General features: G+C 37.5%; 1 protein-coding gene and 1 long non-coding RNA gene across 2 annotated transcripts in view; one reads left to right on the plus strand and one right to left on the minus strand.

Moving 5' to 3' along the window:
* Nucleotides 1-14,657, plus strand: part of LOC308408215 (uncharacterized protein) — a 64,381-nt gene extending 49,724 nt beyond the window's left edge. Inside the window, exons 8-21 of the mRNA XM_080900384.1 lie at nucleotides 5,515-5,580; nucleotides 8,447-8,675; nucleotides 8,866-9,053; nucleotides 9,131-9,215; nucleotides 9,305-9,387; nucleotides 9,483-9,570; nucleotides 9,648-9,736; nucleotides 9,869-9,985; nucleotides 10,512-10,607; nucleotides 10,685-10,788; nucleotides 10,882-10,990; nucleotides 11,137-11,275; nucleotides 11,359-11,385; nucleotides 12,717-14,657. Of these exons, the coding sequence (XP_080756510.1) occupies nucleotides 5,515-5,580; nucleotides 8,447-8,675; nucleotides 8,866-9,053; nucleotides 9,131-9,215; nucleotides 9,305-9,387; nucleotides 9,483-9,570; nucleotides 9,648-9,736; nucleotides 9,869-9,985; nucleotides 10,512-10,607; nucleotides 10,685-10,788; nucleotides 10,882-10,990; nucleotides 11,137-11,275; nucleotides 11,359-11,385; nucleotides 12,717-13,261 (1,965 nt within the window). The 3' untranslated portion in view covers nucleotides 13,262-14,657. The remainder of the gene's footprint in view (nucleotides 1-5,514; nucleotides 5,581-8,446; nucleotides 8,676-8,865; nucleotides 9,054-9,130; nucleotides 9,216-9,304; nucleotides 9,388-9,482; nucleotides 9,571-9,647; nucleotides 9,737-9,868; nucleotides 9,986-10,511; nucleotides 10,608-10,684; nucleotides 10,789-10,881; nucleotides 10,991-11,136; nucleotides 11,276-11,358; nucleotides 11,386-12,716) is intronic.
* A 420-nt stretch (nucleotides 14,658-15,077) lies between these two features.
* Nucleotides 15,078-21,759, minus strand: LOC308392036. The gene is made up of 4 exons (XR_013970748.1): nucleotides 21,654-21,759; nucleotides 19,715-19,877; nucleotides 18,340-18,539; nucleotides 15,078-15,982 (listed from the first exon to the last, which is right to left on the minus strand). It is a non-coding gene; the product is annotated as an uncharacterized lncRNA (long non-coding RNA).
* Between the last annotated feature and the right edge of the window lie 2,690 nt (nucleotides 21,760-24,449).

A 24,449-nucleotide genomic window follows, 5' to 3' on the forward strand; every position in this document is an offset into this window, starting at 1 on the left:
CGTTTGCAGCATTAAAATCATGCACCTAGATAAAGGTAACAATAAGAAGTAATTTTGATATGAATCCCTTGAATGCAACAGGACACTTGACTTTGTTGTACGTGGACTGGTGTATGTATGAATCTGAATCCTTTAGTAAATAATATAAGTGTGTGTATGTGCTTTTCTACTCACTTTGAGCAGATTGCTTTCTCACTACAAGCCTTGGGGTACTGGGGGTAATTCAGGACTCAGGATCTGTGACACACAGGGGAGCCAGGGATCAAACCACAAACTATGCCAATAGCAGATGGCCTGGCTTACCAACTAAGCCACAGGGGCCTTTAAAATGTTAAGTTACCTTTGTGCAATTAGGGTTATATCAAATGTCTGCTTTCTTAAGAGTTGCAAGACTTGAGTACTTGAAATCTCTGTGTGCCTGTGACATTTGGACTCTGCTGTGATCCCTTCCACCGCCATACACGCACACATACTCATTTTCATATAAAAAAAACCAAAAATTATTTATAACCACAAAAAATTAATACCTAATCCTAGGTGCTTTGGGCATTTTGACCCCTTGAGTGATCTGTTGGTCCCCACAAGTACAGCATCATGCCAATTTCATGTGCTAAAAAGGTGTCTAAACATGCACACACACAGACACCTCAGCACTCTCTTCCCACGGCTCTGACTATAAATGCTGTTTGTTTTAATTGTATAACAAAGGATGGATTACGAGTTCTTCATGTTGTGTTTTGCTGATTGTCCATCACTTACTGTGTCAACAAAATGTTTACTTACTTACTCTTTGTAGCTCTGTTTTACAGATCCTTTTTGTAACTATTTCAATCTGCTCAATCATTTGTTTCATTTTGTAGTTTTGCTTGTCAGACTTCTTACATTGTGGTCTTCAGGAGTCGCTGTATGCCATTTAATAGATTTGTGTAATATATTTTATGACATCAGATGTACAGAAATGAATAAAATTGTCATTTAGCAACATTTGTTTTGCATTTTTTTGTCATGATGTTACCACAAATAAATTTGTGGCATATACATATAATGTATTATTATTATTATTATTATTATTATTATTATTATTACTAATAATAATAATTGATATTATTATTTATTTGTCATTTAGGTGAATGTGTCAGTAACAACAGGGTGATGTTGCTTTTATCTCCTTTGAGTTGAAATGTGTCCCAATAACCACAGTTTATCTTTACAAGATTCACTTCTGACTTTACTGCACTTTTATTTGTTTCTGTCACAAACACTCACCTAATTTTCTCATAGTTATTTTTTTAGATATCTTGCTTGATCAGATGTGACTAGAATAAGGCTTCTTGAACCATTATAAGCTTCATTCTGACCTGTGATTCTCATCAAACAGTTCCCCTTCACCTGGTCCTCTATTATCGTGTAGCAGATTCTCCTCAGAACCATCCACAAAGGCAGGGAGCTATTGAAAGATTCCATCAAACCCTGATGTTCTTGTTGTATGCTTATTATACAGAACTGGATCCTGACTGGGAGGGGAGACTGCCGTGGCTCATGCTAGCAAGAAGTCACCCAACGTAGTACTGGGTTCAGCCCATATGAATTGGTTTTTGGTCACACTGTTCAGGGTCCAGGAGCAGTTTTACAGGATGACTGGGAGACCCTCCCACCTCCTGTAAATCTGGCAGACTATGTTAATGGCTTTAGAAGGAGGTTGTATGAAGCTGTAAAACAGGCAAAAGTTCAGTGTTTCAGCTGGATAGAGCTGAAACACTTGAGTTTAGTTCAGGGGACAAAGTGTTGGTACTGCTTCCTGTTATTAACTTGTCCATATTCTGTACTGCAGCAGGTGTCAGATCAAAATTATCTGGTTGCTACTCTTGAACGCAGAAGGAAATCACAACTTTTTAATGTAAACCTGTTAAATCTCTACGATGTTCCTGGATGTGGTGCAGAGGATGTGAATTCAATTGTTGTGGCAGCTCTTTCAGAGGGGTTGGTTAGTGGGAGGGTCGAAACTGGGGAGGAATGTTCATCCATTTTACAGGGATGTCTGAAAAACTCTGAGTTGCTCAGTAACTTGGATGCTTTGTTGGGACACTTAGCAGAGTCTAACAAGGAAGAATTGAAGAAGCTAACACTTTCTTTTCACTAATTATTTTCTGACACCCCCTTGGTTACCCAAGTAATTGGGTATGGCATTGATGTTGACTGTTTGGCAGCATTTCTATCACACTTCACTGGAAAAACAGGATCAACTGAAGTCTGAAGTGAAGTACATGTTGATAATATTGCTTCATGTTCAAATTGATCATCCCCATGCTTGCTTGTACAAAAACCAGATCTGACCTTTCAACCCTGCACCGATTGTCGTAAAGTTAACCAGGTCACAAAGATGGATTCTTTCCATTGTCACGTGTCAATGACTGTGTGGACGGGATAGTCTCAGCAAAATTTGTCAGTAAATTTGACTTGTTAAAAGGTTACTGGCTGTGTTCAGATGCAGGCAGTAGCGGTTTTTGATACGGGCGACACGGGCGGTTGCCTGGGGCGGCATCGTTGTGGGGGGCGTCACGGGCATCGGCAAAACAAAATGTAAAAAAAATTGCTCGTACTCATGTTTTCTATCACCCATTTGCTGGGAGTTAGGCCGCCGATAAGTTTCTCAAAGCATTTATGCAACTGGGCGATAGTCATTCAGGCAGCTCACCATGTTCTTCTTGGGCACTGGAGTGGCTGACTTAAAGCGGGATGGTATAATAGACTGTAGCAGTAAGAGGTTGAAGATGGTGATGAGAACACTTTAACAGTCTTTGTTGTTGTTACACTCTCAGTATGTATGAGAGTATGAGAGGTGTGTGGCCCTCCAATTCTGTTCCTTCTGCAAATATACCCCAAACCGTGTTGTCAAAACAGTCCTGTAGGCCTGTGGTGGCTTCTGTGGTCCACACTACTCGATAGTGGAGAAGGAAGCATTGGCTTATGGGCTCTATAAAATTTTTGAAGTGTATGCAGGGGCAAGTGATAATCCTATTGTAGCTAACACAGATCAAATTTTTCATTGCTCTGAGTCTGGGGACCCAGTGTTTATGTGTTTCTGTTTTTGAATAATTTTTTGATTTAGCATTGTTCTTGGCATTGTTATTTGTATTTCTATTTTCCTTAATTCTCCCCTGTTATATTTGTTAGTTTCTAGTCTTGAGGCTTTGTAACTGTGCCTCCTCTGTGTTCCATGAGTCATGTCAAGTTAGTTGTGTTCTCATGTCTGTTCTTACCCAGTCACAGTGTCAAGTCCACGTTTCAGTCTATGTCTCATGTGTCCTGTTTTATTTTGGTAGTCCCTGTCCTGTGTGCAGTGTATATAGTTTTCTTCCTCCTTTGTCTCACTATGTCATATTTGTCCCATTTGTGTTCCACTTACGTTTGGATCACCTAAATCCATGACAGTCATTCAGGCAGTAATGCCTGGACTGGAAACAAGCACCTGTGGCTGCACAATAATTACATTTTATTTTGAAAATATAAGTAATGTAACTAGAAAAACAAAGTTGTAGAAAGCCTAAACTTAGTTTTACAGAAATTAAATCTGAGACTTTGTTTCATTGTAAGATTATAACAATAGTGGCAATGTTGTTTGTTTTTCAGCAGAACAACGTCTAGCATGTTGGCTGATGTACGTTTTGGATTTGAAAATAAAAGTTGGGCTGATTTTAACACCATTACAAGAAGTGGTGTTAATTATTTTTTATTTGCATACAGTGTTATATTAATTTAAGTATTGTACTAGAAATTTCAAGGATAATAAAGAAATGTGATTAAAAAATGACCACAAATTGTTCTTTAATTTAGTGGAACTTAAAATGTTTGTCAGTCAGTAAACAATTAGTGTTGTACAGTCAGAAACTTAAAATCAAGTTGTTCTTAGTACTGTATACGTGCAATGAATAAGTTGTCCAAACATAGTCATCTTAAATAAGCTTTACTTAATTCTTTTTATTTCTGGGAACTATTTAGTTTGTAAGAGTATTGAGTTTCAGTTAAGTTTATTTTCACTTTAGCATATTTATTATTATTATGTCCATTTCGTACTACATACAGATGTTTAGTTAATATCTGCAGACAGACACATTTTCCCTGTAACAATGTTCTCACTCCAACATCAGTTTAAAAATTTGATTCATGTAATGCTGAGCCAGTCATATTTTTGTGATTAAATCATAATTATATCTTAATTAAAGTATAATTTAAGTGCAATGCTGGTGTGCAGGGGTGCTTTGTGGGAATGCTGTTAACTTATTATAACATGCTATCTCTATTTTAAGCTGTTAGCCAAATAATAAGCAGAGATATTTGTGTCTTTCTTAAAAAGTCAGATCCTTAGAGATTATTTGAAAAATGGATCAATGGCTATCACAAAGTGAAACACTCTAAACCTGCACTGGGAAAACAATCCCTTATTTCACCTGTGATCACATACTTTGTTTTTCCTGCACAGCAATGACCAACACAAGGAAAGAGTTCACTGAGTGAAAAAGGATGAAGATCCGGTGCAGCTGGTGTCAGGAGATGAAGAAAAAGCCTGATCACTTTCTCTGTACAAAAACAAGAGGTAAGGGGAAATCTTACTGGAAAATCCTTGGGAAACCTTACTGGGAGGTGGAGGTTAGCAACACAAGCATCTGGGTGTAATAAAAGCAAGCACAAGCCATAAGGAGAACCTCTCACAAAACCCCAAAAATGATTCGCACAAAGATGACAAAGTCTGCACAGTCCTCACAGAACCACCTGCTTCCTTTGCCCAAAGGAAAACCTCACAAACGTTGGAGTTTTTTTGAGTTACGAGGAACCAAAGAGTGTTTACTGGGGAACTTCACCCCTATCTCAGTTTGCATGTTGAAGAACATGGTGCCACTGCTAGACATCAGTATACATGGGTGTGGTATTTTTTGTGAACTGGTTTGTGTATATGTGCATTTGTTATTATTATATTTTTTTCTTTAAGTGCCATGTTTGAAGCAGGTGCGGGGGTTCTACCCGGGTGTTAATGGTAAATCATTCAGTCCCAGTCTGCTGTCACATATTGCTTTTGCTTCATGCTGGAAATGGAAAATAAATAAACTCATCTATCTCTCTGCCTCTCTCTTCTTTATTGTCCAGTGAGGAGGATATGACACTTTTATGTGTTTAGCTTAAAAAAACATTTTTTTAAATGACCTGCGTGCTAAATGAGGAGTGTCCTTTGCACACAAAGCCCCACCTGTTTGACAAACACCTCCACTTTTACACTTTAGGTATCAAAAATAGATTTTAGCATCTATATGTCAACTGTTTGTATTTGTTTTTTCTCTCTCGTTTTTCTTAAAGAATGAATGAACGTTGTTCCCTTTTTTTCCTCATGACGTTTATTTGTTTATTTCTTTTCCATGACGTTTCCAGTAACTAAGTATTTCGCAGTGATATGTCGCAACTCCTCACAGTTTCGGGATTGATTTTGCCGAAAGGAAACTGAAACTGCTGAATCTTTATTAGAGAGGAGCAGAGTGTGGAGAAAGCAGCAGATCTCACAGAGGAGCATCGAGATACGCAGGAGCGCAGGTAGGCTGCTCTGCACTTTGGTGTTACTTTGAACTTTTTGAAATGCTTCATGATAAAATAACACGACAGTCTCACTGACCCACTCACTCTCGTGCCTGCATGAATGAAAGCCTTGTTTGTAGAAGAATCAGATTATATTAAATCATTACTCCTTTGTATAATACTATAAGTATATGTTTTATATGTATTTTATTTTGTGTAGATGCTGTGACGTCATCTTGCGTGTGAAATAAAATCTAAAAAGTTGTTAGTTAACTCGTAGTTTGTAGAGTGCAGCACACAACGTTATACAGTTGGGGGTTTTGATATAGGCGACATGGTGGGGGCGGGATTATGGGCATCGGCAAAAATAGTTGCTGGCACCAATGCTGCCAACGCATTTTTGTGCTTGCATGGGTACTAGTCAGTTTTCTATTGCCCATTTGTGGCGAGTAAGGGCGCCCTCCGTTTGCGAGGTGCGCCTGTTGCTTGCTGCACAGGGAGGAGAGGGGCGGGGCGGCGAGGTATTCTCTGGCTCGGTGTATAATAACCAGCTCACGAAACAAAAACAAACCAACGGACACAAAAACACCAGACTTATAATTTGCACCGATGTGTTTTCTAAATTCTATCACACAGATATACTCGAAAATTGAGCGCGAGGGTCCTCGGTGCGCCTACTTGCTGCTGCTGCTGTGCTGAAGTCTCACACACAACCTGTGGGGGGGTGCTTCCAAATAAAGCTCATTTCATTCATAATGTTGTCACTCCAAGCCCATTATGTATTAATTATTTTTTTCCTGGGTTGCGCGAAATCCCAGAAAAAAACCCCTATATAAGCCGAATCTGTGCACATGCATACAAACTTATACAACAAAACTTCAGTTAATTACACAGATCTTTTCAGGATAAGGAAGCTGTCATGGCTATAAAATTAAACCGCAGGTTGCACGGTGTGTGCTAAGCTTTTTTTCCACTAGGCTGCTTTTCTTTCCATGACAGGAATAAACAAATCCAACCTGAAATGCAAATACTACTCTTGGAGAGTCATTTTAACTCCTTCTAGTCCAGATTAAATGTCAGGGCGTGAGTGTTTGCCTATAATTATGTGTTATATGTGTGGTCAAAGTTTGAAAGGGAGATGAGTTTTAAAATGAATGTTTAATGTTTATTAAAAATAATAAAACACTAATTACATTTATGTGGCTGTAGCTCAGGTGGCAGAGCAGGTCAGCCACTAATCAGAAGGTCGGTAGTTCAATCCCAGGCTGCCTCCTGGCTGCATGCCAAATATCCTTGGGCAAGATACTAACCCCATGTTTGCCTACTGGTGGTGGTCAGAGGGCCCGGTGGCGCCAGTGTCTGGCAGCCTCGCCTCTGTCAGTGCACCCCAGGGCAGCTGTGGCTACAATGTAGCTTGCCATCACATTGTGTGTGAATGGGTGAATGACTGAATGTAGTGTTTGGGGTCCTTAGGGACTAGAAAAGCGCTATACAAATGCAGGCCATTTACCATTTATGTGTTATGTATAGGATCGATATTTCACCACATTTATGCTTTATTTAGGCAGATGGCCACCCTTCCCCAGCCTGGCTCTGTGGGAGGTTTCTTCCTGTTAAAAGGGAGTTTTTCCTTCCCACTGTCGCCAAAGTGCTTGCTCGTAGGGGTCATATGATTGATTTCTGTATGTATTATTGTACCTCATAATGTAGACCTTACAATATAAAGTGTCTGGAGGCTACTGTTGTTGTGATATATAAATAAAAATTGAATTAAATTATTCAATATTATGTATAAGTACATACATGTTGTAGCTTGATAATGTTTTTTAAAATCTCAGTGGAATGGTGACAGTTTTAATGTATATCTTTACTGACATGAACTCTCCACACTAAGACACAAAACTGTAATATCAGTGGGTTTTTTTTGTTGCACATTCAGTGCCACTAGAGGGCGCCTAATCACTGTGCAACACAAGCGAGTCCGAGGTGTAATTTTTGACAGTTTCACTTTTTAAAAAAAAAGTATTTTTATATATAAGGGGTAATATATTTGTCTTAGTATTTTATATGTCTGTCTTGTAAAGTGGAACAGAGAAATGATGGGTAACTGAGGGGCAAAAAACAATATGGTCATCATTTCTTTCTGATATAAGGACATCAGGACATCATGCAGTAATGCCTTGAAAGGTTACTTTTAACCTGAAAAGCACAACTTTTAATAGTAAAAAACTCTTCTAAAAGTAGAGTATACACCATAGCAGAAACTATGAACACACAACAAGCCTTTAACAAGACAAGCTGGAACCACACAGGAAACACACCTTGAGGGAGAAAATGACAAAGAACAAAGGAGGACTCAGACATTGTTTACATACTAGGAAATCAGGGAGATCCAAAACACCAGGGAACACAGCTGAATGGAATCAGACTAACGGGCTGGGAAGTGGGAAGCAAAACTGAATAAAAAACACTCTTGATACGTGGACTATCAAAACTAATCATGAGGCAACAAACACTGAGAACAGGACTAAGATGTGAACCATAAAAAAGCCAGAATGTCAACAATACAGAACTGTAATACAGATAAATAAATTAAAAACCTGCAAAACACCCCAAAACTCAAAACTCTAGGATCATGAGAAAAGAAAAAACTGTGACTTTTAATTTCATTAGCAGAAGACAAACAATAATAACCAAATTGTTTGGAAAGAATAGCATTAAAATCAATTATTGAAGCAAACTAGTGATAAACTACCCTCACTGATAATTCACACATTACTCATATTATTCCTAAAATCTAAAACCACATTTTCTAAACAGTGCATTTAATAATTGAACTCTTACTGGTTTCCCTGTTGTTTACACCCTTTTCTGTCTACTTCAGATACTCAACTCATCCAAAATGAGTCTTCAGGTTTGCCACTGTGGCTGGTCCAAAACGACAAGTTACCAGGGCCTCAGAGTTCACCAGGGAAAGATGGGATGTACACCAAAGGGAATGAGGATCCCTGAACATGAACAATTCAGTTACCTTCCTACAGTGACTATCCTGAGTCCTCAGATCAAATTAACAGACCCATTTATGGATATTTTCAAGAATTCTGTGAAGTCTGGTGAGTGCGCTGATTGTACTGCTACCCTATAGTTACACTTTGTGCAGCTGCAGAGGATAAATTTGTCACTTTGACAGTTCGTTACAGTGTATTCTCACATTGTTAAGGAATGATTTACTAAAAAATAAACAAAGAATATGCAGGAAGAGTTAAAATAATCGTTCCTTAATGTGTCACACAAACACAACAGATTCAAACTCAAGCTACTACAGCTGGCCCAGAATCACAGTTGATCAGGACCTCGGAGATCTCCAGGGAGGGATGAGATCTACACAAAATCAACTGGAAGAGAACAAAGTTCAACTCTGGAGAAATCATCAAGAAGAATCTCATCAAAAGTGCAGCAGACCAACTTTCAGTCCTTCAGTCAAGGAGGAGGTATGGCTTTTTCACCAAAATATGAGAAATTACACTAGATTAGCATCGAACTGTATAATCACATCTGTTCTCTCCAGCAGAATATGTTTCTGCCATCAAGCTTCATCCCCCAAATCGATTCTCCAGCCAGACAAGCCTCTGCAGTAGAGATAATTAAATCATGTATGCATTTTAATTTAGTTAGTTCATAATGACAACACTCCAAAAAAGCAAGGTGGCTTAATTTAACCATTAATCCTCTTTTGTTACAGTGGTTGAAACTCAGCAACAGTCTGTGCCAACAGGTTCAAACATGGGCGAAGATCAGGGGCTTGATTTAGGCTCTGGTGCACAGGTACACAGATTTTCTTTTCAAACATATCAAAGAAGTGTTAGGACAACTTGTCAAGTGACACCCACTGAATCTCCACTTCTACTTTCCTTTTACAGTCTGTGTTCATGTCTGTGTCACAGACCTTCAGCAACCACAGTGATCACACAGACAACACAACCACAAAGATGGAGACAGACACATCATGTACGCATTACAATCTTCACAGCTGATGATAGTTCAAGCCAGCTTTGCTTGGTAATAACTCTCTTGTTCCTCTGCAGTCTTTGAGACTCCTCAGCGCTCTCATCAAAGCACCGTGAGCTCAGACAAAGCCCGTCGAGCTCTGGACTTCTCTACTGGTGGACAGCAGGTACTGCAGATTTCTTAAGTACAGTTATTCAGATGCATGTAAAATATGGTTTTAGTATAAATGTGAAACAATTTTGCTAAGAGTTAAACTGTATAAAGATTAATTTCATTACTTACTGCTTTCATATTTTAGGTGGTACAACTCTTGGAGCTTCCTGGGAAAGCAGCCCAGCACGCAGCAATCTGCCCCGAAGAAAAAGAAAAGGAGATAGACAGGCTGAAAGAGAAGAAGACTAAAAAACTACAAAAGGTAATGCAGTTTTAATAGTTGTTAAAATAGTGGTTCTGAGTAACAATGTAATAATTAGTAGAATTTTCAATCACTAAAACTGAAAAAATTCTAAAAATGCTCCAAAAAGTGCCAACAGCACAAACACTGCTTGGAGGTCCAGTTCAGACACTCATAGTAGTGGAAGTAAAGCCTCACAGAGTGTTACAGGCTACTGCTGCATGTGTTTGCACACCTTTCGGTCAAAGCCACCACACCTCTAGCTTTAAACCTCCCTAGTATCCACATTTAGTTAAACTGCAGAAATATCGCAAAGACACAAAAAACCTGGATGGCCTCTAAATTTCTGCTTCTAAATTCACATAAAACTGAGGTTATTTTACTCGGCCCTGAAAATCTTAGAAATATGATATCTAACCAGATTCTTACTCTGGATGGCATTACCTTGGCCTCCAGTAGCACTGTGAGAAACATTGGAGTCATTTTTGACCAGGATGTGTCCTTCTATCATGAGACCTTTGACTCTGAGCCATTTTCCTCTTTCAAGGCAAAACAGGAAAAGATGAAATCTGATTTGCAGCAGAAAATTCACATCAGAGAGCTCAAGATGGCTGAAGTCAGATCATCGGAAATAGACTGCAAGGTAAGGATGTTTATTTATTTTTCATTCGTTTGGTTTCTTGCTTTGATGTTACTTTAACACATCCACTCTCTTTTCAGGGTACTCTGGATGCCGAATGGTTGGAAGTCAATCATTTCTTCTCAGAGGCTATCAGAGTTGTGGAAGATGCTCGAAAGAAAGCCCTCAAGCCTCTGGAGGAGAGGTTAGTACTGTCAGTTTATCAGTGGAGAGCAGCTGAACATTGCCAGTGTGCTGTTATAGAGCTGTACATTTTACTCTCTTAAATACTGTTTAGGAGACAGAAAGTGAAAGGAGATGCTCAGGATATCATCCAGAAGCTGCAAAGAGAAATTGATGTGCTCAAAAAGGCCATTGCTGAAGCACCCAAAAACCCAAACTTGGAGGTGAGCTTTGAGGACCTGAAGTCCATCTTTTGGTCTTTTTAACATCTCAGCATAAAAGTGCATTTCTGCACTTTGGAAATTCTGTTTCGTTAAACTCATTAAATCTAATCTTGTCATATGCTGATGTTTACTGTGTGCACACACAGGTTTCGCCACTAACAGGCCTAAATGAATCTACTGACTGGAAAAATGTTGACACTTCACTCTCCTTTGGCACACTGAGAACTACGACTTCAGCCATGATGAAGCAAATTCACGACAAACTGGAAAAACTCTCATCCATTGGTGCACCCTTCATTTTGTTATACTTATATTAAAATCTGTATTTTCTGATTTATTGCCACTTACTAAAATGTTTGTTTCCACAGAACTCAGGAGGATTACAAAATTTGCAGGTGTGTATTTCAAAATGAAAACCTTATTTAAATGAAAAAATGTGATTGTTTTGCATTTTGATGTTTAATACAGATACATACTGATGAACAGCAGTAGGTCTTGTAATGGAAAATTAATAAGCTTTAAAAGTTGTGAAATTTTTAAAATAAAAACCAAAGCTTTATAGAAATTTAGCAGGATTCTCTCAAATTCCAAAATAAAAAAAGCCTTCAGCTCTTATTGTTTGCCAGAATTGAACTCGTCTTGTTAAGGTTTAGTTGGATGCAGTCAAAATTAATATGTAGATTTCCAAAATAAAACATAATTTTCTAATGTACTCTTTCAAAGTTATTTAAGAAACAAATGGCAGAGATAAGTTTTAACATTGCCTGTAGCGATTACTTTCACTCATTATCTAGCTGATGGTGATGATTGGTCATCGGGCAGTGAGACAGTTTGTATGGCACAAGTCATATTTTTGTTATTTCAGTTTTTTCCTATTTAAACACAAAGGCATAAAGTTTCTCCTCCTCAACTGTAACTGTGTCACTGTGGAAACAAATTGCCCCACAGTAATTTGTCTGCTTATATATTTCTAAAACTGCTCACTTAACTGCAATCACTTCCCCCCCTGAAAAAAGGGTCTATGGAAAAACATGAATAATTATTTTTAAGGATATGAACACGTTTAGCTCGGGCACATTTTATTACTCTCAAATTTTGTCACGTGAACGATATTTGACACCTCTTGGCGAGCAGCAAACTCAACAAAATTAATGCACTGTGATTCAGTACTGTAAGATTTCAGGAGTTATGTGAATAAAATATTGGAAAATTAGCACAGTTATTAGCTAAAAAATATTAATATATTGTTTATTTACCAATGAAAAAATTAAATAGTGAGTTAGCTAACATAAGTAAGTAGTGTTTACTTGTTATGATGACAAGACCTCAAGGGGTCAGCATGGCGAACACAATGCCCTGATGCTCTTTTGTTAGCCTAGCTGCTTGTCGATAGTGTGAAACCTCTCTTTATTGCTTTATCCGGAGGAAGATGTGAAAAAAAGTTCAGGGAACGGTTAGGGTATCATGCATGCTCATATCTCATCTCCTTAAGATTTCATATACAAATATTATTTCTTACTGAGGACAAACCTGTTGTTACTAATGTTTCCATAGCAATACTTACCACCATGTTTGGGTCAGCTTTGGCTGAAATGTTTAATAGAAAAAGTAAATAAAGTAAGGGGAGTCTTCTATTGTAGTTTATCCATAACTCTTGTGATGCTTCCACACTTCTACCCACCACACGGTCCTGTTTTTTTAATCACTTGTGTTCTTTTGACTGCAGTGGACGTGAAGCTGGACCCGGCGACCGCACACCAAAGCCTTGAAATTTCTGATAATGGGAAAAAAGTGAGAGATAGTGGAAAGATGTCGAAAGATCCTGATTCTCCACAGAGGTTTAATATGTTTGGAAGTATCCTGGGGCTAAACAGGCTGTCCTCTGGCAGGGCATACTGGGAGGTGGAGGTCAGCAAAAAGACCGGGTGGGATCTGGGTGTGGCGAGACGTGACGCAAACCGCAAGGGGAAACTCTCAATCAGTCCTGACAATGGTTACTGGGCTACTGTACATTATGAAGACCAGAAATATGCAGCCCTGGCAACACCACCAGTGAGCCTTTCGGTTAAAGAGAAACCTCGGAAAGTCGGGGTGTTTGTAGATTATGAGGAAGGTCTCGTGTCCTTTTACGATGTGACGTCTCAGTCTCACATCTACTCATTTACTGAGTGTTCGTTCGGTGGTGAGATCCTCCCGTACTTCAGTCCACATCTGAAACAAAATGAGAAAAACAGCAATCCTTTGATTATCACTGCCGTGCAAAAACAGTAGTAATCACATGTACTGGATCTGGTGCAGTGAATGCATCACTGGTAAGCAATATATGTGTCCAGGTGTGCAGTAACAGTTTAATGTTTTTTCTGATGAGTTTTCTTAATTTTCCAAGATTGTCCAAATTTCAACATTTTTAATTTTTCAACATTTTTCATTATAACATGCACGAAGATCACCTGACTCAGGTTTTTATGTACCATATTTTCTATTCAGTGTGCAGTAACAGTTTGCTCACCTGCCCATCGGGCATTTGATCGGTCAAATTTCAACATTTTTCTTATAACATGCATTAATGAAGATCCTCTGACTGAGGCATCAATTTTAGAGTTTTATTTTTTATGTACTATATTTTCTAACTTTTAACATTTGAAAAGTAAAAAATAAGTCATACATACAGCATTGGAAATGTATAAATTTTACAGAAACAATATGAACAATGAAATAACAGAAAATTATTAACCCGGCCAAAACAGAACACTGGAAACTAGGAGGTCTGGGCGTGTTGAAACACTTTAGACACTATTCCTGTTTCTTTAAGAAAAACGTTAGGACATATTACAATCAAATTATGTTACGTACTGATCACCAGCTAGAGGTGGTGCATTTTTCAAAATCAGCTATTAGCCAATTATTTGGAGCATTAAAATCATGCACCTAGATGAACTTCAGGAAGTCATTTCAAATTAATCCCTTGGATGCAACAGGGCACTTGACTTTCTTGTACATGGACTGGTGTATGTATGAATTGGAATCAGAATACTTTATTAATCCTTAAGAAAATAATATAAGTGTATATATGTGCTTTTCTACTCACTTTTACTACAAGCCTTGGGGGATTGGGGGTTATTCAGGACTCAGGATCTATGACACACGGGGAGCCAGGGATCAAACCACCAACCTTACCATTAGCAAATAGCCTGCTCTGGCAACTAAGCCACAGGGGCCCTGTTGTTGAAAGTTGACTTTAAAATATTACGTTAACTTTGTGCGAATAAGCTTTGACTGTTGTCCTAAGAGTTGCAAGACTGGAATACTTGAAATCTCTGTGCCTGTGACATTTGGACTCTGCTGATTCTTTTCTGCTGTGTACAGCTGTGGTCCACTCCACCGCTGTATAAACACATACAGCACCCCCTTCCCACAGCTCTAACTATAAATGCTGTTTGTTATAATAGTTGACCAAAGGATGGATTACGAGTTCTGCTTGTTTGTTGTGTTTTTGCTGATTGTCCATCACTTATTGTATCAACAAACTTTTTGCTTACTTACTCTTTGTAGCTCTGTTTTACAGATCCTTTTTGTAACTATTTCCTTCTGTTCAACCATTTGTTTCATTTTGTATTTTTTCTACTCAGACTTCTTATATTGTGGTCTTCAGGAGTCGCTGTATGCCATTTAAAAGATGTATGTAATATAATTTATGACATTAAATGGACAGAAATTAAAGAGACTATCATTTAGGAACTTTTTTTTTTTGCATTTTTTGTCATGGTGTTACCACAAATATATTTGATAAGTAGATATCTTTAAAATCAATAACTAGATTTAAAAAATAGAAAATATAAATAGAACGTAAAATATCAACTATTATCATTAATAATAATAATAATAATAATAATAATAATAATAATAATAATAATAATGAAATGACATCAAGACTGTCATTTCTTATTTGTCCACTAGATGCCACTAGTGAATTTGATGCACACATTCTTCATTGTTGTTTTGTGCTATGTAGAAGAGAGTTCTGGATAATGGATGGAAATATTTCATGTCCTCTTTGAAATACTCTCATGATGGTCAGTTTCAGTCAATCAATCAGTTTATTTATAAGCACATTTAACAACAACACAGGTCTCCCAAAGTGCTGTAAAAGTAAAACTAACACACAGAGAAAAAACAAAACAAGGCTCATTAACAATTAAAAGCTACGGAATAAAGATGTGTTTCTGGACGAGGTTTACAAATGCTGAGTTTTGGAGAGGTAATAATTTGAAGAAGCAGACTATTCCAGTTTAGGAAACTTTTCAGCTGACCTAAGAATTCTATTTGGAGTATTTTTAGTTTAAAAATCAAAGTGGTAGGAGGGTCCATTTAGAGACTTAAAAACAAGCAATGAACTCTTAAAATCAATTCTATAACATACTGGAAGCCAATGTGAATGAGAAACATTGGGGAAATATGGTTGTGTTTAAGAGTGCCTGTAAACTGTCGGGCTGCAGCATTCTGAACAAGATGGGAGAGCAGAGTCTGGCTGATACCAAAATAAAGACTATTACAGTAGTCAACTTGGATAAAATAAATGCATAAATCACTTTCTTGAAGTCAACAGATGACCAAATGTTCTTAATTTTTGCAAGGAGCCTGAGCCAAATAAATAACAGGATTTATTTGTTTCTCTCAAATAAAAAAATTGCCATCAAAGAACACTCCCAGATTTTTTGCAACTGGACTTCTGGACAGAGGGTCCCACTCCAGCCAAAGTGCACAGAGAAACAGGCTCAAAGTGTTAAAAAACAGCTGAGAAATCTGCTGGAACAGAAAGATCATAAGCTTCGGCCCCTGGTCAGCTCATCACTGGATCCACTTCAGTTTGCCTACCAACCTGGCATTGAAGAGGATTATGCTTCCTGCAGAAGTTCTCTGATGACTCTGCAATAGTCTGCCTCATCACTGACATCGACGACAGGGAGTACAGAGAACTGACCCAAGGCCAAGCTGGTGGTAGAAAAGTAGTAGTAACAGAAAAATCATGACACAATATGGTGGAGCAATAGAGAAAGCAAGCATACACAGCAACGGAGTTCAACTCAGCAAAAACAGTCCACAATTCACCTCTTTCCTTTTGATGAACAATGATAATGGGCTAACAGTTAACAGTAACACATACTGCCACGTTTATAGCATTCTGTGGATGGCAGTTACCTTAAACAGGGGAAGCAGTGAGGAGAAATGAATGAATAATACTGACACACAGCTCTCGCTCTCATTCGTCTGTATTGAGTGAAGGAAGAGACGCGCGAAGCATTACCTTGAGGCACTACCAATGGATCGACGCCCAGGCAAAACTCTCACCACTCATCACTCTTTACATTTCCACTGCATAGTCCATACAGCAACACAGTCAAAACAACAAACAAAACAATAATAAAAGCATGCCACAAAATATAAGGTCATTATTTCACTGAGAATAGTATTTGCTTACAATTTGCACATAACCAAAAGCAGAAGTAAACTTAGATACTCAGTCTAGTGTGCCTCCATTCACAATTTTATTAAAATTAAATGTTGGAAGCTGAAATTTTATCCAGGTAATCCAAGAATCCTGTATCATTTCACCAAGTACAAGATGATTATCTCAATCAAAGCAAACCTGAAAACTTGAAGCAGAGCTGAAATTCCATTCAGTTTTCTTTATTCGGGTCTATGAGTCAATCTGCTGGCTCAACTAATTTTGTGATTTGTTTGACAGAGTGGCAATCACTCAGCAGTGATCGTTACATACACCTGCTTTAGATCTTATCGGACTCATTTCTATGGGGCTAATAACCTAAATTGAATAAACTGATAACACCAGTAACTGTATATAAAAAAATAATGTACCCAGAAAGACAGTTTTAGGTGTGGTTTGGATTAAAAATTAGTAGACTGGATTGGATAAATGCCTTCATTTGTTGGTTGCAGCCTCCTGCTATGATGTCTGAGTAGCTGCAGCTGAAGCAGTGATATCCTGTACTTTCTAGAGCAGATCAAGTTCTAACTGTGCCTCACACCCAGTTTAACATAATGGATGAAGTTATTAAGCAACACAGATAAGGACGATATGTTTATACGTTCTTGCTTGGTGGACAGTTAGTAGTGCAGTGCGTTCTTCCCCTTTTTTCCTGTTTACTCATAAAGTAAATGACACCTTTTATAACTGGAATATACAAATCCCTCTCATCAGTGGATCATTCATTCAGGGGAAATAGTCCCAGTCTTGTATTTGGATATTCAAATCCTAACCTTGACAAAAAAGAGCTCTCTTTACTGTATATCAATATCTACTTGAGAGCTGTCTTCGTGAACACACCGTATAGAGAAGAAATTATAACATGTAAGTTTAAAACCTGTAATATATTTTATGTATGTGGTGCAGAGGTGATGTGTAGAGAATATCTGAAATATCTTGTCAGGTGTGATACTAAAAAAAACAAAACTAAAAAATATGTTACCTCAACTCTTACTGAAAAGATGAACTAGCATTAAATAAAAAAGAGCTTTCAAGATTAATAATATCATTAATTTTATCAGTTTGTTCATGAGCTGCTGAATTATTTAAAAAACAGTTTCTGTTCTGGTTCATAATAGTTCACACTATTTTTCTTTAAGTATGTTGGTCTTTTTCACATGTACTTCATATGTCCTACTATCTTGTATTGATCCATCTTTTCTTTCATCTGACATAAAGTGAAAAAAAAGAAGTTCTGTTCAAATCTTTGTTTCCTTGAGTAATAAAACATCACTTTAATCTGTCAGATCAAAGATGGAGTCTGTATCTGCTTATTCTGATGGGTAAGTGGATTGTTTACCAAATATACTCTTTTTAATTTAAATAAAATGAATATAGAATATTTATGAATATAAATGAACTACTTGACATGTTTTTTTCCCCATTTTATTCTGTTAAGAAAACAATATCAATAATCCTATATAATACCTCTGTAGGCACTTTGTTATATACCATATATGTAAGTGTGTCTTTGTATTTGTATTTATTTGACTGTTATTCTCAGCTCTGTACAAGATTGCCCATGTACCTGGACCTATTGTATGAATGCAACTGGCAAATAAAAGACTTTAGCTTAGATTCACTCAGTCTTCTCACATCTGCCCATTCACTACAGTCAGAGTCTCATTTATGTAACGATGTTAACCTGTAATATTTAATTTCTTCAGTCAGACTATGTTTATCATATTTCTGTATTTCAGGTCAGTGTTGCCTCTTTACATGCCGCCTGTATGAGTACCACTTTATTAAAGAAAACAAGAGCTGGTCTGAAGCACAGAGATACTGCAGAGAGAAATATACAGACCTGGCCAAAGTGTTTGACATGACAGACATGAGCAGACTCCGTAACTCTGCACAGAATCAAGGAGAAGCCTGGATTGGACTGAACAACAACACAGGTGGAAACAGGACGTGGCGTTGGTCTCTGCCAGGAGTGGAATACATTCATAATGACAGCAGCTGGAATCTGAATGGAAGATACGGTACTGAACCTGGGCCTGGAAACTGTGGGAGGAAAAGAGACAAGCTGGTAGATGTTTCATGTCACCATCCTATGTGGTTCATCTGCTATGATGGTGAGGAGATATGAATAATATTAAATAATATTATAATATCATGATATAAAAATATAATGCAATCACATAATTGTGAAGTGAGAAGATAGAGACAGACAGAATTTCAGGTGAGAAATTATTGAGGGATGTCTTTGTGTGTTTTTCTGTTTGTTTTACAGAAAAGAAGAAAGACAATAAAACATTGTATTTGATTGAGGAGAAGAAGAACTGGACACAGGCTCAGAACTATTGCAGATATAATCACACTGACTTGGCCAGTGGACTGAATCAGGTAGATGGAGAAGAAATGAAGGCTCTGTTCATTGGCCGTAACATGAGTGTGTGGATGGGTCTGTTCAGAGACAGCTGGAGGTGGTCAGATAGGAGTGATTTCTCTTTCAGATACTGGGATATGCAGTTATTCAATGATGAACAAAGCAACAAGACATGTGCTATGACTCTGTTAAACAGATCAGGAAAATGGAGCTCTGATGAATGTGACAAAGAAAAACCCTTCTTCTGTTATGATGGTGAGTTTTTATCAACATGTGTCTGACTGGTTTCTCTAAAAGGAGGATCACTGGAATCACTGACAAGATCCAACTGAACATGTTGTATATTTTTCCTCCACCTACATCTGCATGTTTGCTGAATTAATCTCATAAACATGAACACACTTAGTTGACAGTCAGATGACTTTAAATATCTGTGGGATCGCTTTGAGCTACTTTTATGTTCAACCAACGTTTTAAAGTCTCTGTTGTCTGTAAATATGGAGAGAAGTTGTTTTGGATTCCTAATAGTTTAAAAACATAAATATTTCAGGATGTTGTCGACCTGTCTGCACAAAGTTCATTATTGTTATTATACTGGTTTCTACTGAGGGCAGAGTAACACACACGCTTTTTCTAGGTTTTTTTATTTTTTATTTTTTTATTATTGGAACAAAATAAACAGCGCAGAGAGTTTCTCATGTTTACAGCTCACTAGATTCAACGGAATGTGTTGTTTTTTTTCTTTATGGCAGATAAATTGATCCTGATCAAAGAAAACAAAACCTGGAAGGAGGCCTTGGATTACTGCAGAGAGTCTCACAGGGGACTGGTCTCCATCACTAACCCTTACCAACAGAGATGGGCAGAGGTGAGAGCCAAGAATGGCTCGAGTCCTTTTGTCTGGCTCGGCCTGCGCTACTCCTGCACTCTGGATCTGTGGTTCTGGGTCAATGACAAGCTGGTCTGCTATGAGAAGTGGAGCAGAGAGGGAAAGACTGAGGATTGTGGCAGGGCTGTGGGCATGATGAGAGGAGGACAGTATGAGTGGGTCAGTCAGAGAGACAATGAGAAATACAATTTTTTATGTTTTAAATAAGACTTCAGAACTATTTTAGAATTTAGACACGAGGCAAAGTAAGATTTATCCCATCTCCATTTATTACAGATTTCATTCTGGAGTGAATTGGGATTTTGTAGTTCTCTGCTGTGAGTCACTGGGGTGTTTTGGTGATGGCAAAATTTCAACTAAGAGTGAAAAACAAATCTATAGCTGTAAACGACACAATATTGGTAAAATTTGATATTCGCTAAGGTAATTATGGTTTCCTCATGTTCTGCTTGACATTCCGTTTCAGTGATATCATAATTGCTTTCTTCATTATTGCTGCATTACTTCATTATTACACTTTTGTTGATAGATAAAAAAGTCTGTTTTAGTTTTTATGTTTGTTGTTTATTTTTTTTTCATCTTTGTAATCTTTTTGTCTTTACGAACTTATAAACTGGCCTTTGTGATAATATCTCCAGTCTTTAATGGTTAATAAATATTAAAAGTTAATATGACAAACCAGAGTATTTATATTGTAAACTTTCACAAAACCACTTAACTACTTTTTTTCATAATGATGTATTATTTAAAGTGACATGCTGTAAACCGATGACCTGTGTCTGTCACAGTCGATACTCCTTACAGTAGTTCTTGGTGCATACAGGAAATCCTTTAAAATTCTCACCCATTCGACCCTAATGAGACAAAATGTCACTTTCTCAAAAACTGCTTCATGCACCTGAGAACTCTTGGCATCAAGGGCGTAGATTTGGTTTTGGCATTGGTGGGGACGGATGATTCAACCACCGAACCCTGCCCTGTTTCCTTTTTTTTCTTGATAAAAAGAGGAGAAATATACTTGCCTACATATGCTATTCTACATGCTTTTAAACCATTTAAAATTACAATTCATAGTTTTATATGTGAATTATATAATGTTAAGTTACTATTAAACAAATGACTGACTAAGTATTTTATACTTTAGTTTACTTCAACCATATTCCATATAAATCAGGTATCATACAAACATAAAAATGGCTTCAAATACAGTCATGACAATAAAAGAATATGACTTTAAGGACTTAACAACATTACTTCAGTTATATTACACCAACATCTCTTATACGTTAGCATTAAGGGAACACTGAATGACCTGGTGGTTTTTGTCCATAAAACTACTCATCTAAGATTACCACAAAGTAACAGATCTCTTAGCAAAATTATGCAACATTTTAGGCACTATTGCCCCGATCAAGTCAGTGAGCTGGGATGTTTTACTCTAAACATGAACTACTGTTACAGCAACAGACATGGACTACTGGTGTCCCACACAACAACTCAATGTCCAGTATGTGAAGGAGCCACACACATGCCTTCTCCTCTCATTAACTGAGGTAAACTGCTGGCATATTTGTTTTACATCTATACTGTCCAGTCTCTCCTGGTGGACATGGCAACACGTTATTCATGGTTACATACAATTTTAGACTGACGTGGGCCAAAGCCTAAAACGATGTGCCGGGAGTTTGCTGTTCTAGATATTTGAAGTTTGCACGGCTACATTCTCGCCTGAAATTTTTTAAAAGTTTATTTTGCAACCCAGAAAGAGTAATAAGAGGGGCACTGAAATTCAGGATTGTCCCAGAAAAAACGGGAGGGTTGGCATGTATTGCCTTGCATAGCCTGTAACGTTATTATGATGGCCAGATTTTATGAGTGAACTTGACTTTAAGGGACTTACAGGTTTCTTTGAAAAATACTTTCTTATATCCAGGTTCTTTTTGCTGCCATCCTGCTCTCCTCCTTGCAGGTCCTGGCAGCGCGGGCTTGCCGCTGCTAAAACTAAACAGAGCTCCCTGAAAGGCACAGCCAATCACATTGGCCATATTTGTCACATGACGTAGGACTCCAGTAGAGAACGTAATTTAACTCTTTCTGCACCGCTGGGTGAATGAGACGCTGACAGATCGCTTTTTTTTTATTTATTTCTATGGGTTTTGTTTTTCTTTACTCGAAGAGATCAAATTATTGGTGGGGACAATTCAATAAGCGCTGGATATTGGTGGGGACATGTCCCTCCCGTCCATACCAAATCTACGCCCTTGCTTGGCATTACCCCTGTGTTTACTTCATCCAAGCGGTCATTCTCCAACTTGGAATTAAAAATGTGTTTACACTCCAGGATTAAGCAGAAGAGACCCACTCACCTGTCCCTGATAAAATTTGAAGAATGTCCTTTGTAAATGCCATGAGTAAATTTGAAGCCAATACCTCTGAGTGCCATGTCACATGTCAACCATTATCATCATGCATAGATGAAGGTGACATTTTAGCAGTAAATTAATTTCACATTAACACCTTTGACACAAATGGGCACTTGATCATTTTGACCATTTACTTGTACTTATAACGTGCTGTTCTACTTGCTTTGAGCACTCAAAACACTTTCTTACTACAAGCCTCATTCATTCATTGACACAAGTGCTTTTTTTCCCAGTGTCTAAGCTCTTTAACCCTGACATTCACCCTCCAGGGGGAGCACATGAGTCAACTCAGGCGTCAGCATCTTGCCCAAAGATACGTTGACACACAGGTTTGAGGAGCCAGGGATCAATCTACTGACCTTCTAATTAATTGACCCGCTCTACCTCCTAATAATAATGAGAATTACAAAAATGTTTTAGAAACACAGTTTTGTGTAAATAAGGTTATACTGTACTGTCTGCCCTTTCTTAGGAGAGCTCATAGCTGCAAGACTGACATGCTTTTGAAGTCACAAGAGACACACACACACTTGAGCAACTGTTCTCTAAGCTCTGACTATAAATGCTATTCATTATATTTATATGTAAAAAGATGAATGAGTTCTTCTCTTGTTCTTAAAAGTTTTCATTTAAAGTCCACAACAGTTGTGATCATTATATATTATGTATTTAAATCGATAAAAGTGTCATTTACAGAACCTTTTTTTTCAACTTTATATTTTTTGTCAAGATGTTGGTTCAAATAATACAATAAAACATGTTTGACCTTGTAGTTTTTCCAGACTGTTATTCCTCAATCGTCCACTAGATGTAACCAGTGAGTTTGACTTTCTGCTTTCTGCTTGTTTCTAAAGCCTAAAAATTTCAGATTTTTTTCCAGGTTTATATAAAAATAAGACAGATTGTTACATTGTGTCAGTGTTATGAAGAGGCAAAGCTTTGTAAAATATGAGAAGAATCTGCTCCGGGTACTAGATTTAAAAGAAAGTTCTAAAAATTGTACAAAATGATCAAAACATCAAAAGATAAGCAAAAGATACTTTACTGTGTGATTTCAATAACATGTTAGACATTTTTACTCAATTCATTTTATAGCTAAGAAGAATTTAGTTGCTGTAAACAAAAGTTATTTTCTATATGTATAAAACATGAGTTTAGAAAGGAGTGCAATGAGTGAATTTGCTATTTGATGTCACTTGTATGCATTTGAGTGAGCGTGTGTTATTTCATGATAATGTTAAAAACAATTCAATACTTCACATTAAATTTGTTGTAACTCACTGTGAATGCCGTAAAAAGCAAAACACTTCAACCATATTTTGCTTATTGATTGCCAATCATGTGGAATATGATGGATTCATAATAAAGGTGTTCAATGACAGTCTAGTGAAATATTTTAGCTCGTGGCCGGTGCTCTTTGTGTCCTTTTTCTGTTTTTCTATACTTCAGTTTATTTGTTGTCCACCCACTGTGGGTGTAAAATGGAAAATTTCATACTAACACCAGACACAAGTGTGAACTTCTTCATTTACAGAAACAGAAGGGTGTGCTGTCAGTTTGTGTCAAAAAACATTTACACATTACTTATTTGCCTTGAAATGATCATTAACATATACTTTATAGAGAGTGGAAATTTGAGATGATTGGTTGTTATAGTTCACACCAGAGGAGATGCTGGTTTAAAAGAGGGAAACGTTTCATAGACTCAAACCTCAGTTGTGTTTCTCCTCCATACTAAAACAGCTACACTGACAACATAGGAAGTTCATGTGATCAGGTAAGACCTCTTCACACACACACACACACACACACACACACACACACACACACACACACACACACACACACACACACACACACACACACACGCACACACAGTTTCTGCCTCTAACAATACATATAAAGACAATCTTTTATAATTTATCAACTCTTTAATTTTCCAACATTGTAGTAAAACCACTACAATGATAATGATGACCCTGATGTGAAACAGTAGATATTAGACTTACAGTGGATTTGCTTTAATTTATTTCCACCAGTTTTGTTACATAAATCTCACAATAAGCAATAAAGAACTACTTTATACCTGAGATGGTTAAGTTTACAGTTTAAGTGTTTTAACTGGCAGGATGATCTGCTGAAGAATGATGGGAAGCACTGGAGCTTTTACAGTAGCACCAGTAGGATTTCCAATAATTTGTGTGTCACACACATGTGCACTGAAAGACTGGCGGAAGACATAAAGCCCAACACTCATGCACACTTAGATAAAG

The sequence above is a fragment of the Rhamphochromis sp. 'chilingali' genome, assembly GCF_963969265.1.
Source record: "Rhamphochromis sp. 'chilingali' genome assembly, chromosome: 1".
In the NCBI taxonomy this organism is placed as follows: domain Eukaryota; kingdom Metazoa; phylum Chordata; class Actinopteri; order Cichliformes; family Cichlidae; genus Rhamphochromis; species Rhamphochromis sp. 'chilingali'.